General features: G+C 38.7%; 1 protein-coding gene across 2 annotated transcripts in view; it reads right to left on the bottom strand.

Moving 5' to 3' along the window:
- GABBR2 (gamma-aminobutyric acid type B receptor subunit 2) overlaps positions 1–13286 on the bottom strand; it is an 818519-nt gene that overhangs the window by 18310 nt on the left and 786923 nt on the right. For both annotated transcript variants that reach the window (XM_072597481.1, XM_072597480.1), the window contains one exon: positions 4645–4869. In XM_072597481.1, coding sequence (XP_072453582.1) covers positions 4645–4869 — 225 coding nt within the window. The remainder of the gene's footprint in view (positions 1–4644; positions 4870–13286) is intronic.

The following is a 13286-nucleotide window of genomic DNA, read 5'->3' as shown; positions in this document are numbered from 1 at the left end:
TTCCTTAGTGCACTCATCACATTTCTTTTCAGTCTGGCTACTCACCCCCAGACTACATGATGCTAGGTAAGATTCTCCCTGGACTCTCAAGGAACCCAGGCTGGGAAACTCCCACAACATGCTTAATAAATGCATGTTGATGATGGATGCAGAGTGACATGTGAAGACTTACATGAACTGATGCAGAGGGAAGTAAGCACAATTAGGAGAACAATTTACACAGTGATAGACGTGGGAAGAAGAACAGGGACAAAACAATGGAAACAAAGTATCAAGAACAAGGTAGATAGAAGAAGATTTCTCTTCCCACCCCTTTGGAGATGATAGGGTCCATAAGCATGGACCACTGTGTATGTTGTCATATTTTTTCCATGTGTTCATCAAGTTTGCTGAATTTTTTCTCCCTCTACTTCCTTTTTCTTTTTAAAAACTTTTTTTTATAAAAGACAACTCTCAAGGAAGGGGTGGGTTAAGGGATATGAGGGGAAATCTAGGCAATGTTAAAATTCTGTTCCAGATAAATGCATATTGAATTGTTAAACTGATTTAATCTATATTTTGGGAGGCAAAATAGAATAAGATGATCTGAGTTTCAGCCCTGGTTCTGGCAGCTATGAACTGTGTGACTATGGACAAATGACTTCATCCCTTCAGCTTTGGTTTTCTCACCAATTCAGGTAGGTATCATATTTGTTCTACTGACCATACAGGGGTTGTTAGGAACAAAATGTTTTTTTATAAATTTCAAGAGCACTAGAAGCACAAGTTGTTACTATTAGGTTATGTTGTATTGTATTATTTTGAATAAATCCTTGGTGCCCGCAGTGGGGAAGATCACAGGGTAATCTATTTAGAGTTGGAAGGGGCTTTCGGTATCCCTAAAAACAATAGTTGGAGGCACCTCAGCCAACCTTTTCGGATTTCTGTTTTCTCATTTGTAATCAATAAACATTTATAAAGCCTATATTATGTACCAGATACTGTGCTAAGGGCTGGACTAGATGGGCTCTAAGATTTCTTCCAGTTCTAGGCCTATCATTTTATGAACTCCATTATTTTATGGAGAGCAGATGGGTTATATGGAGTGCTGGTCCTGGAGTCTTCTTCCTGAGTTCAAATCTGACCTCAGATATTTATTAGCTGTGTGACCCTGGGCAGGTCACTTCATCCTGTTTGCCTCCATTTCCTTATCTGTCAAAAGAGCTGGAGAAGGAAATGGCAAACCACTCCAGTATCTTTGCCAAGAAAACTCCAAACTGGGTCACAAAGAGTTGGACATGACTAAAAACAATTGAACAAGCAACAAATCGCTTGATTAACAGAAATGAGCTTAACAGAATTCTAAATAAATTAATGAGTTAAAGAATAAATCCTCTGGAAGAAATTCTCATATCCCATCCAATTCTACTTTTTCTACACCTTTGTTCCATTATCACCTCTTTTTCTAGAATTCTCAATTTATTTCCCTCCCCACTTACTCCCTTTCCATTGTCTACAAATATGGTCAAGTTTCCCCTAATTAACATGATGCTGTTTAAAAAATAGCTAGGATACAGTTACTAAGTACAAAACACACGAAATACAAAATAAAAGTGAAAAACCTTTCTTTAATCCTATAATGCCCCTATCTGACTTATCTTCCTCTTACTGGCAAAGATCTAGAAAACATAGTCTTCATTTTCTGCCTCCATTCTGTCTTCCTACCCACTCATGATTCAATCCCTTGTAATCTACCTTTTTGACCATCATTGGACTGAAACTCTTCTTTTGAAGGTCATCAGTGCCTTCCTCATCACCAGTCCAGTGTCATTCTCTTAGCCCTCAACACTATTTGCCATGATTGTCTCCTTATGCCTGGTTTCTTGAAATTTGTTGCAATTTGTACAACTTTCTTCTGTCCTACATGTGGCCCCTGCTTTTCTCTCGAAAGAAAGAATGGTCACCAGATTTCATTTACTGTCTTGTCCCAGCTGCTTCTGCCAGCTGGAGTGCCTGGCACACCCACTGTATGTATTATGGCTAAACTTTAGCAACTGGCTAATGTCTGATAATAATTAGTGTTTTGCCCAGCATAAGAAACACCATTTTGATATTCTAATGAGGACAGCAGTCATCACTTAAACGAACAAAGCTTTCAGTTGGAAATATAATGTAACAAAGACATAATCTACCAATTTGCTGAATATTGCCAAACATTAATTGGGTGTGATTATACATCCCAACACTGGGTTGAGCTTAAATTGCTAAATTAGATTTGGTTGGGTTGCCCTTTTTTTACATATTGTCCCTTCTTTTCAACCAGGCAGCTAAACAATAACAAACCAGATAAGTGATACAAGGCAAAGAGTTGAGAAAGATAAGAGAGTGTAGATAGTTCAGTAATTCAGTACTGGAGAAATAACTCAAAGTGTTTGCTATCTTTAAGCTCCTAATTAAAAAAAAATCAGGGGTCATATCATTTAATGTAATTTTTGGTTGGAAGATGATGCATCTTGAATAGCGTATATATAACCTTAAGAGACTGGAGAGGCTAGCATGGTAGAGTGGAATTAAGGCTGGAATATGAGTCAGAAAGAAATAAAACAAGCATTTCTTGAATGTCTACTATATATTAGGCACTGTGCTAAGCATTTTACAAATATTATCTCTTCTGAGATAATGAAAATACCCCTAGGAAGTAGGTAACTATTATTATCCCCATTTTACAGTCAAGAATATTGAAGCAGGCAGAGATTAAGTGACTTGAAAAAGGTCACACATGTAGTAAATGTGTGGATTGGATTTAACCAGGTCCACTGCTCTATCCACTGTGCTACCTTGATGTTCCAAGAAACTTAGGTTTTAGTCCTGGTTCTGTCACCGCCTTGCTGAGTAATGTTAGGCAAAGTTACTTTCCCCTGAGTCTCAGTCTCCCTCTCTGTGGAATGAATGGTTAAGACCAAATGATTTCTAAGATCTCTTTGAACTTTGACATTCGCTGTTCTAATGACCCTCTGAGCTCTAATATTTTTTAAATCTAAGTTGCTTAGAAAGTTGGGGAAAAAGGAATTATCATAGATACAAATTTAGAAGTGTAGATGTAAATTTAGAAGACACTAGTTTCAGAAGCTGGATGACCTCTCTTTTAGGGCTAGCCCTACAGTAGGAACACTGTCTGAGATAGGCAGGGTGAGGCAATTAGATGGTCAGGGTTTGGGTTCTGAACAGGCTATCATCTTTGAATAATACATGACTGAAACTAGTCAACATCAACCACCACCACCACCTATATGACCGTGTTGTTCATTCTCCAAGAGGACCAATGACATCAGGAGGGTGATATCTTGACTTGCATGTGTATTGATTTAAGTGAGGCAAAGTCATCAGCCCTACTCTCTCCTCCAGTCATCAGAGTCCAGTGGCAGGATAAAAATCAAGTGGACTGGAGATGGCCCCCAGATGCTATGGGAGACCTTGGCCTTTTTAAACTAAGGTCTTTTCCAGGGCTCAGTTTGTCTGAGGCAACACCTAATCAGTGATTTAAAGCTAGGTAAGAAATGAGGCAGAAGATGGCCTAGTTTGCCTACTTAAAAAAAAAAAAATCAATCAAGGAAGGGAAGACCTTCAGGGTTTCTGGCCAGCATAGAAACAATGGCTATTTACATTCACTTTGAGCCATCAAAAAACCCAAAAAATGACCAAATGAAGCTTGGACTGGGGCCTGTTATTGGACAATCCGTAAGAGCCAGAGTGATTTGGTATAGCTGAGTAGCATCATTTGAATCCCAATGGGTTTTATCCAAGCCTGGTTTTCCAGAGTTCTGTTTCAAGAAATCATAAATGAGACTGCATAGGACAGAAGATATTTATTTTATGACCTTGGGCATTCTGCCTGTATGGACCCCAGTTTTCTATTTATAAACCAAAGGGATTGGTCTTAAGGTCCTTTTCAGCCAGGAATGTGCTAGTAAGTGTTTAGCAACCAACTCCCTGAAAAGCTAGACATACTTTAAAGTTTGGTCTGTATTATTAATATGTTCTCTATCACTTTCTTAAGTCTAAACAATTAATGACAACAGTAACAAAAACAAACTCTGCTTTGAGGCCTGATGTGTAAATGCTCCCACTGAAAATTTAAAAATTGAAATTTAATTTTGTAAATTTTAAAATTTAGTAATTTACCTTTTGATTCAGTAAGACTCCAGCATATTGGTTTCTAGCCCTCAATTCCATGACATGACTTTCCTTTTTTATCAGAAAGTTAGCATTTCCCTTTAAAAATATCATTTGTAAAAAAAACTTTCTCCCTGTGTAAGTGTGACATTAGAATCTTTTGTCCCCTTAGTAGAATGTAACTGTAACTTTTTTAAATGGAAATCAATGAGCAAATAACAAAATTATTGAGGCAGAACAAGGCCCCTCTTACATCACCTCCCAGAAATGGAGGCACCCATATTTTTTTTATATTTTCACTGAAATTTTCTTTCATTTTAGTATATTTTATTTTCTGCATTTTTGAAAGCTCCCCTAAGGGCAGACATTTATTTGATTCAGTAAGGTGATTTACAATTCTGGAAAACCAAGCTACAACAGAAATACAAGTTGTTGACATACACTTCACTCAAAGACAAGGCAGCCAAGTTGTGGCGGAAGGGAACTACTTACCTTTGGCACAAACACGAGGCAGAGTGTGATGGTACTGCAGAATATTATGACCAATGCCACAATACAGAATTGCACGTTGGGCTGGTCTCTGGTGAGGAAGGAGACTGCTGCCCCAATGATGCACATGATCCCCACGTTGTAGACACTCATCCCGATGTATTTGCTGTCATTCAATGCTGGAATGCTCACGTTGCGAGTCTCCCAAGCTAGGAAACAACCAAACAGCTGGAACAGGAAATAGAAAAGAAAGATTGTTATTGCTCAGCTAGTGTGTGTGTGTGTGTGTGTGTGTGTGTGTGTGTGTGTGTGTGTGTGTGTGTGTGTGTGTCTTTGGACAGTTGCTTTCCTATCCACAGTGTACTGCTGAGGAATGGAAGGGGAGGAAAACTGAGGATCGTCTGGAAGAGTTTTGCCTCTGATACGGTCTTGTGAATGTCAATGTATCTAATGTCCTTTGAGCTTGAGAAGTCTATCCTTTGCTATGTCCTGGGGTTCCTCCTGATGAGTTTAAACCTTAGAATGGTACAACACATGCTTCAGGCTCTACTGGAAAACCCACAGTGAGGAGGATTGATTATTTCTGGAGGCAGCCCATTTCGCTTTTGAGCAGCTTGAGTTATTCGAAGTTGCTTCTGACAAGAAGTCTAATCGTCATTTACCTGTTCATTTATTCATTTGTTTACTTATTTATTCATACCTTTATTTGTTCATCCATCTATTCATGAGCTAATTCATCCATTTATTTATTTAGCTATTTAACTATTAATACGTTTGCTTATTCAGTCATTCATCTATTTTTCCATCCATTCATCTATCCATTTATTTATTTATTTATTTGTTAGTGACTTCCACCCACTGCCTGGGTGTTTGGCTCTGGGGCCAAACAGAACAAGTTTAGTCTCTCTTACCCACTATAGTCCTTAAACAAGGTCCCTGTGCAGAATGGAGGGAGGGAGAAAGGGAAGCTGGAGTTCAGTTTTACATAAGAGTCACTCATTTATTTTAACATCCTAAGGTTTACAAAGTATGTTACAACAACTTTCTAAGGCAGATTATGTATTATTTTCATTTTATAGATTATGAAGTTGAGAGCTAGAGAAATGAGAAATGATATTACTTGACCAAGATCACACAGCTTGTTCAGTTGTTTTCAGTGGTGTCCAACTCTTTGGGATGTCTTTTTGGGTTTTCTTGGCAAAGATACCAGAGTGGTTTGCCATTTTCTTCTCCAGTTCATCTTACAGATGAGGAAATTGAGGCAAAGAGGGTTAAGTGACTTTCTCAGGTTCACACAGTTAGTCTGAAGTCAGATTTGAACTCAGGTCTCCCTGATTCCAGGTCTGGCATTCAATGAGTCACCTACACAGTTAGTCAAGTGGGTAAATGGAGATATCAAATCAGGTCTCTTGATTCCCAAAACATTGCTGATCCCACTACACTGCCCTATCTCTAATATCAATATTTTCAGTGTAGGGCAAAGATGGTGACTGTAAGAAGTCAAGACTTTATGGTATTAATTGCTCAGGGACTTTGTTAAATATCAATTTTCAAAGGAAAATTCAGGCATAGCCTATTGTGATACCTAAGAAATGAAATGAAATAGAATGATCTAGTTAGGATTTTTTTAAAAGTGTGATGAAATGGATATAGAGCCAGTTTTGGAGCCAGGAAGACCTGAGTTCAAGTCCCAGTTCTGACACAAACTGGTTGTGGAACCCTGGACAAGTCCTATAACCTCTTGGTAGTCTAAGTAATTCTCCATTCCTAGAAGTTACAGATGAGGTGCTGACTGCTTTGGAAAAGGTAGTTCTCTCACTTGGGAGTTCCCTATCTCATTGAAACCATAGGTCTATTCACTATCTTAAACTAACATATTTGGTATAATTCAGCCATTTTCTGGTGTCAGGAATTGAGCTGTATGGGCCTATAGATAAGTCAAGGAGGGTTAACCCATGGAAGGATTAGTAGATGTCATCAGTCATAAAGCATAGAGAGAGTGATATAATGGAAAGGGCATTAGACAGGAGCCAGAAGACTAGAGTTCAAGTCTTCCCTAGGATCCTCACTTAGCTATGTGGTCTTGGACAAGTCATTTCTCTTTTCAGGGCCTCAGGCTCCTTATTCATAAAATGAGAGTAATGATACTGGCATTATCTGTCTCCGAGGGTTGACAATGCTTTGTCATTCATGTGTTACAAAAGTGTGAGTAGTTTCATTTTGCTTGACCTACGTGAGTTGGGGTGACTACAGCTCACAGGGTGAGGTGGGGTGTTGATAAGCATTTCCTGGAATGGGCAGGCCTCTATGAGAGAGCCTCAGAATACCCACAGGTGGCATCATACTGGGCTATAGTCACAACTAGACCTTAGGAAAGAACTATAAATGAGATCGTCTCCTGTTTTTTGCTCTTTCTTGTCCTTTAAGGAATAAAATGAAAGTTTTATTGATACCCTTTATTTTTTACCTTACAGAAATTCCTAGATATTTGCCCTTCCCCTATGCCCTCCCCCACACCTGTAAACCTTTCATTGTAACAAAGCAAAATTGTTAAGCAAAACCAACCTAATGTTCATGTTTGAAAGTATATGAAATACTCTGTACCCATAATCCGCCAAAGAGAGGAGAGAGATGGCTCTCCTAATTACTTTTCTGAGCTAAGATTGGCCATTGTTGCTGTATAGCTTTCAGCTTCATTTTCAGTGCTCATTTCATTTATATTATCATATATTATCAATACAATTATCTCTTACACATCTGGAGGGTTAGGGGCTTTCTGGTGATCTGGAAAATCTGCATACAATTTGTTTTGGTCCTGCCTTCATACCAGAGAAGAAGTCTGAATTATCATGGTATTAAAAGATAAAATATGTTGATATTATGCAATTCTGTACATATATTTTATGCATTTCTGAGTTTTTAAACTTTTTTAGTGCTGTCTGCTGGCCTTTGGGTGTTGTCTGTAGCTTCTGCAAAACTGCCCCAAATTCCCAAATAATTTCTTATACCGTCCCCCGCATATAGTGAAACTGCAATGGGGAATGTTCTGATGTAGAAGGGATAATTGTATTGTTTTCTTGGGTTTTTTCCTTCACTTTGAAGCTGGTCATGCAAACCTTCCCTTGTTTCTCTGAATTCCTTCAATTCATTGCACTGCATTGCACTATTTATGCAAATGCCCACGCCCTCCTTTCTTTCCACTATCTGGTACTAGAACTAGTGGGAACTTAATGAATGTTTGCTGAAGGAATTAGTGAAGTCTTAGTCAACAAGCCCCTCTATAAACATGTAGTGAATGTTTGATGTAGTGACCCAACCTTCAGGATGGACATGGGTATAGCTGGGGCATAGAAAACTAAAATGGGAGGAACTTTTAGAAGGAAGGGTTGAGGAAACAGTTGGAGACTGGAGTGAGAAACTGCAGGCCTTGTGTGACTCTCAGTGCAGCATTTTGCATGCATATCTGTACTGAGGATTGTAATCTCCATGTGTAAGAGATAGTATAGGGTAGAGTATATCCCACCTGACCAGTAGGAAGGGTGACCCAAGAGTTAGCTCAGACCCTACAAGTTCTTTAGATATCCTCCGTGATTAAGGACTAATACTGTAGCTGTAGGGAATTTAGTAGCAGTAAGGGACTGTCTCCCAGCTCCCGCCTCCCCCAGACCAGGTTTTTTTAGGCTCACTCTAGGGTTTAAAAAGTGGGTAGCTAGGTGTTTCAGTAGATAGAGTGCGGGCCTGGAGGAAGACTCATCTTCCTGAGTTCAAATCCAGCCTCAGATACTTACTAGCTCTGTGGCCCTGGGCAAGTCACTTAACCCTCTTTGCCTCAGTTTCCTCAACTGTAAAATAAACTGGAGAAGGAAATGGTAAACTAGTATCTTTACCAAGAAAACCTCAAATAGGGCCATGAAGAGTCAGACACAATTAAAACTACTAAGGCACATGTAGTCTAAGACTGAGTTAGGGTTTTTAGTTTTTTTTGGGGGGGAAGTGATATGTAATATATTGGGCTCTCTTGCAGTCCAGACCCCCAAGCCCTTTTCACACAAACTTCCCCATTCAGTGCTTGTGCAGCTGAATTTTTTTTTACCTAAGTGTGGGACTTTACTTATTAAGGTACAGATGGTCTTCCCTGATAGAATACAAGCTCCTTGGCGAAAAGACTGTTTCATTTTTGTCTTTTTATCCCTTGCTTCTAGCACAGTACCTGGTATAGCATAGGGACAAGTAATAACTATTTGACTGATTGATTTTTGATAAATTTTAATCTTATTACACTTAACTCATGGGTCTAATTTTTTAATATTTTTTCCTGGAACAGAATAAAGAAATAGAATCCATCCTGAGATAAAATACTATCTATATCTATATCTATATCTGCATACACACATATACATAATTTGATGATGGTTTTATTTCAAATTCTTTCATAAACTCTTCCCATTTGGGAATCTGAACAGGTTTTCTAGGGTGCAAATTAAACTATAGGCAATTATGTTTACATATTCAAAATGTATTTTTAGTGGAATTTAGAATTTTAGAATTTTTAGTGGAGTTTAAAGCCGTGGCACATAATCAAACATTTTCATTAAAATATTTTAAAATGTTAATGCTCTGTCAGTTACAACACATGCAGATGTCCTTGTATCTCATGGGTCTTAATTTGTGTGGGTGGGTTACATTCATTCACTTTGAATTATTAATAAATAAAGCCAATGTCTTGGCATTGCATACACACACACATTCACACACATATATGTATTTACAGTGTTTCTTTGAGTTACTCCCCTCTCCCACCTTGCACTCACAGGTTGAGTCCCCTGTGAGACTGTTCTAGGTTAAAGGTAATTTGTGGATCTATACTCTTAAAATTCTAGTCCACAATCCCCATCTAATGTGTTTACCTTTTGATGGTTAGCCAGAGGACACAATTAGCTTAAAGCAGAATAATTTGCTGAAATGGTATAGTTAGAAAACTAGTAACAAAACATCTCCCCCATAAAACATGGGGTACACTTTTCCACAAATGCACACAACAGTGAGGGAAAAATTGGGAGCCTAGCGAGTTCACAAGTGGAGAAGTGCACTTATAGGGAATCCATATGGCCAAGGCAATTTATACCTCTGACATCTCTAGATGTTTTCTTGTGATGTCTTTGTGCTGCTTTGATGAGATGTGGCCTTTCTGCTGACTAAGTCACTTTGCTGGCCTCCTTGGGCATAAATCTGGGGGTGATTTTGATTTTGATGCTTAGTTTTGGGCTCAGCTGAAATCTTGGCCTAAGTGCTGCTATGCTCCATTTGGAAAGAAATGTAACCAATGTAGGGGACCAATAGGACTCTTGGCTCTGGGGCCTGCCATCTTCCAAGAAGGATGTGGCTTCAGGAGCTGTGCTCTCAACTCTTCTTCATGTCTTCACTCACTTCAATGGCGCAGCTGGCCCCCAGCTCCACTGGATGCTGCCATTGCTTCTACTATAAGATATCATTCCTTAAGAAGAAGGAGAGGAGAACTAAATCTCCTCCCCTCTTTGCTTCACTCTCTAAGAGATGCAAAGGGAAAAATGAAGAGTGAAGCTTTTCTCAGAGCTGACCCTTGCTTCTCAAACACCTCCAGGGTGGGGTTGATCCTTCAACCACCCAATTATTAGAAGTTCCCAGTGTTTTGTTGGTTGCTTTCATAAAATGGCCAGTCACCTATAAAGTGATGAGGTTGACGTTTATCATTTGTTGGGCTGTTTATGTAGCTTCATTACAGTTTAGTGGCTGATTGTTTAAGAACATTCCTAAAGAAAACTCCTTTATACATACAGAAAGGAACTCCTGAAATGCTTTAGTAAAATCATGAGCCTCTTTTGGCTTGTAGTTGTAAGTAGCTTAGAAATGCTGTTTAAAGAAAACAGCATAATTAGGGTGGATTTATCCACCATGAGGCCAGTTTCCTGCATTTCATCAGACTATAACAGAGATGGAGCATAAGAGTACACAGACATTCCTGAATCATGACCAAGCTTCTCCGGAACTACAAGTGAATCTTGGCTAAAGGGAACCACAGTTACTCCCAGAGGGATGCTGACAAGATCAGCCTGGTGTAAATAGTTGTCTCTCGGGTGTGTCAGAGACAAAGAGAGGATCAGTCCAGGATCATTAGTAAAAATGCTATGAAATGGGTCTGTAGATTCCAAGTCAATAATTCAGTCCAGGGGTCCATATTTGGGGATTATTTCAATGAGGTTAGGGCCAAGACTGAAGGAAAATTGGAACACATGGAATTGGGCATGAGAAAAAAATGGAAATATGAGGAATATAGGGCTGGATCTGCAGAATATACCTGTGGTGGTGGGGAAGAGGGTGTTAGTTTGTCATTGGAACCTTGGGGACGAAGGGCCCCAAAACTTAGGTGGGGGGGGCATTCAAGTTATCAGAACAGAAAGACCTGAGCTTCTGAGTTTAGATAAAATATCAACTCTATGTCACCACATTTTGGTTTCTTAAACTTTGATAGAATCTCCTAGTTTTCGATTCTGAACAATACTTATTTACCTGCCTATCTCAACTCTTGTATATAAATCCCTGACTCTTTCTGCCCTCATCTTTCCCCTGCCCCGCTTTATCCTGGTGAGAGATTCAGTTTAACTCTGGGAATGGATCTGTCCCATCCTTTTCCCCACCTGGGGATTTCCTCAATTGCTATGGTATGAACTCTAGGCTGTTACCCCCTTCAGAAAGGCATTGGGCTTATTTCTTATGGAATTCAGAAGGGTCTGATGGAGTTTTCCTCTTGTTTCTTGGTGGTAGAGTCAGATTTTACAGGGTTTGTGGCTATCTGTGCCTTATCCCCTACCTGCAAAGGCTCAGAGGGTATCCAGTCACTGAAGGCCTTGGCGCTACGTAGAGCGAGTTATAACACTGTCCTCACAGCTTCCAGCTTTTTCAAAGTGGTGGCTAACTATAGGGACTGTGGTTCATAGAATGAATACATATAGAGGAGAACAGAGAGTGGAGTCTAATTCAGAAAAAAAAAAGGTTTTATTCTGGGTGTAGATATGCGTAAGAAAAAAAAAAAGAGAAAAAATTCCTTGGTGGTTAATAAGAAAGACTAGTTGTTCTGCTGTTCAGAAATAAAACGCTTGAGGGTTTTCTAGGGTAGAGCCTGTCATTCAAGGGTTCATGGATTCCTCATCCTAACAGATTTCTGGGGCTCTTTGAATTTGATTTGCTAAAATATTTTAATAACTACTTTTCAATATGATTGGCTTCCTTTGTAATCTGATGTTTTATTTCATGCATTTAAAAATCATATTCTAAGTGACTGTTGAAAAATGAAAACAAATAAATAAATAAATTTGGAAAAAAAACCATATTCTGAGAATGGGTATGTGGGCTTCACCAGAAGAGTGGAGAACCCCTGCGAGAAGGGTCCATAACACAAAATAGATTTAAGAAACTGAGATCTAGGACTCCATTTTGTCCATCTTGCTTGTGTAACACACTGGGGGTGAAAAGTGGTATATTTTGACGTGTAAGGTTGCTAATAGTGTAGAAAATAAGGACCATGACCATGAGTAATGTGCTCAGACCTGTGGAGATGGAAGATCTGTTGCAGGAACTGGGAGGGCATCCCTAATTATAATGAGAGCTCTGAGCAAGGAAGAAAATATGCCATTCTAGGGAGGATGACTGATATGGGGGCAATTTGATTATAAAATTCATGGAAGGAGGCAGTTCAAGGCTATGTATGATAAGACACCGCAGGGATTGTAGGAGTACCAGGCCCTTTGTTCAGGTACAGGCTCTGTTGGTTTCAGCATGCAGTGTACCATCAGGTCATATTCAGTCTTGCCAGGATCCCCAGTTTACAAATGTGCAAGGTTGCCCTCATGCCCTCAAACTCTGCTGTTCGCCTCTTGTGACATAGTTTCCACACCTTTAGTTGTGTATACATAGAAACAAATGCATAGTATCCCACTCATGAGGAATTCTCCACTGATGGTGGCCAAAGACTGTTTAAAAGTCTCAATAATTTAATGTTTTTTTTTGTTTGTTTTTTTTACATCATGGCTGAGGGATGCTTGGAGAAGGCAATTTATTTTTTCTGGTGAAGGAAGTTTATTGAAAAAAATCATTCATTTTTGTTCTGAACTTTAAAAATACCAAATAAAAAGGGCTTTTCTCTCTCTATATTAGAATGGAAAAAATAAAAAGGATTGTCCATAAAACATTTATGGCTTGCTTTTCCTTAAAAAATATTGTAATAAATGATACATAATAAATGTAAAATTATAGTACATCAAATTGATGTATAGTATATGTTCAGACATGATATATAATAAACACAATGCGACTTTCAAAGCAGTCCTGCTTGTGACAGTTTTTGACCTTCTTCCTATTTTTTTCTGTGGGATAAAAAAAATTCAATAACTTTCTTTTCTTCCTTTTTGATTTCCTTATCCTTATCCTCTTTCTCCTTCCCACTTACACCCAAGTTTAAAAAAATGAATTTTATTATTACAAATAAATATGCATAGTCAAGAAAACAAAATCCCATGTTGGTCACATCTGAAAATGTATATATATATGTCTTATGCTGCATCTTAAGTGCATCACTTTTCTATAAGGAAGCAGACAGCAAGTTTTATCAT

This window comes from Notamacropus eugenii, chromosome 3 (assembly GCF_028372415.1).
Source record: "Notamacropus eugenii isolate mMacEug1 chromosome 3, mMacEug1.pri_v2, whole genome shotgun sequence".
Lineage (NCBI taxonomy): Eukaryota > Metazoa > Chordata > Mammalia > Diprotodontia > Macropodidae > Notamacropus > Notamacropus eugenii.
The sequence above is the reverse complement of the archived record's forward strand: the minus strand, read 5'-3'. Positions and strand labels throughout refer to the sequence as shown.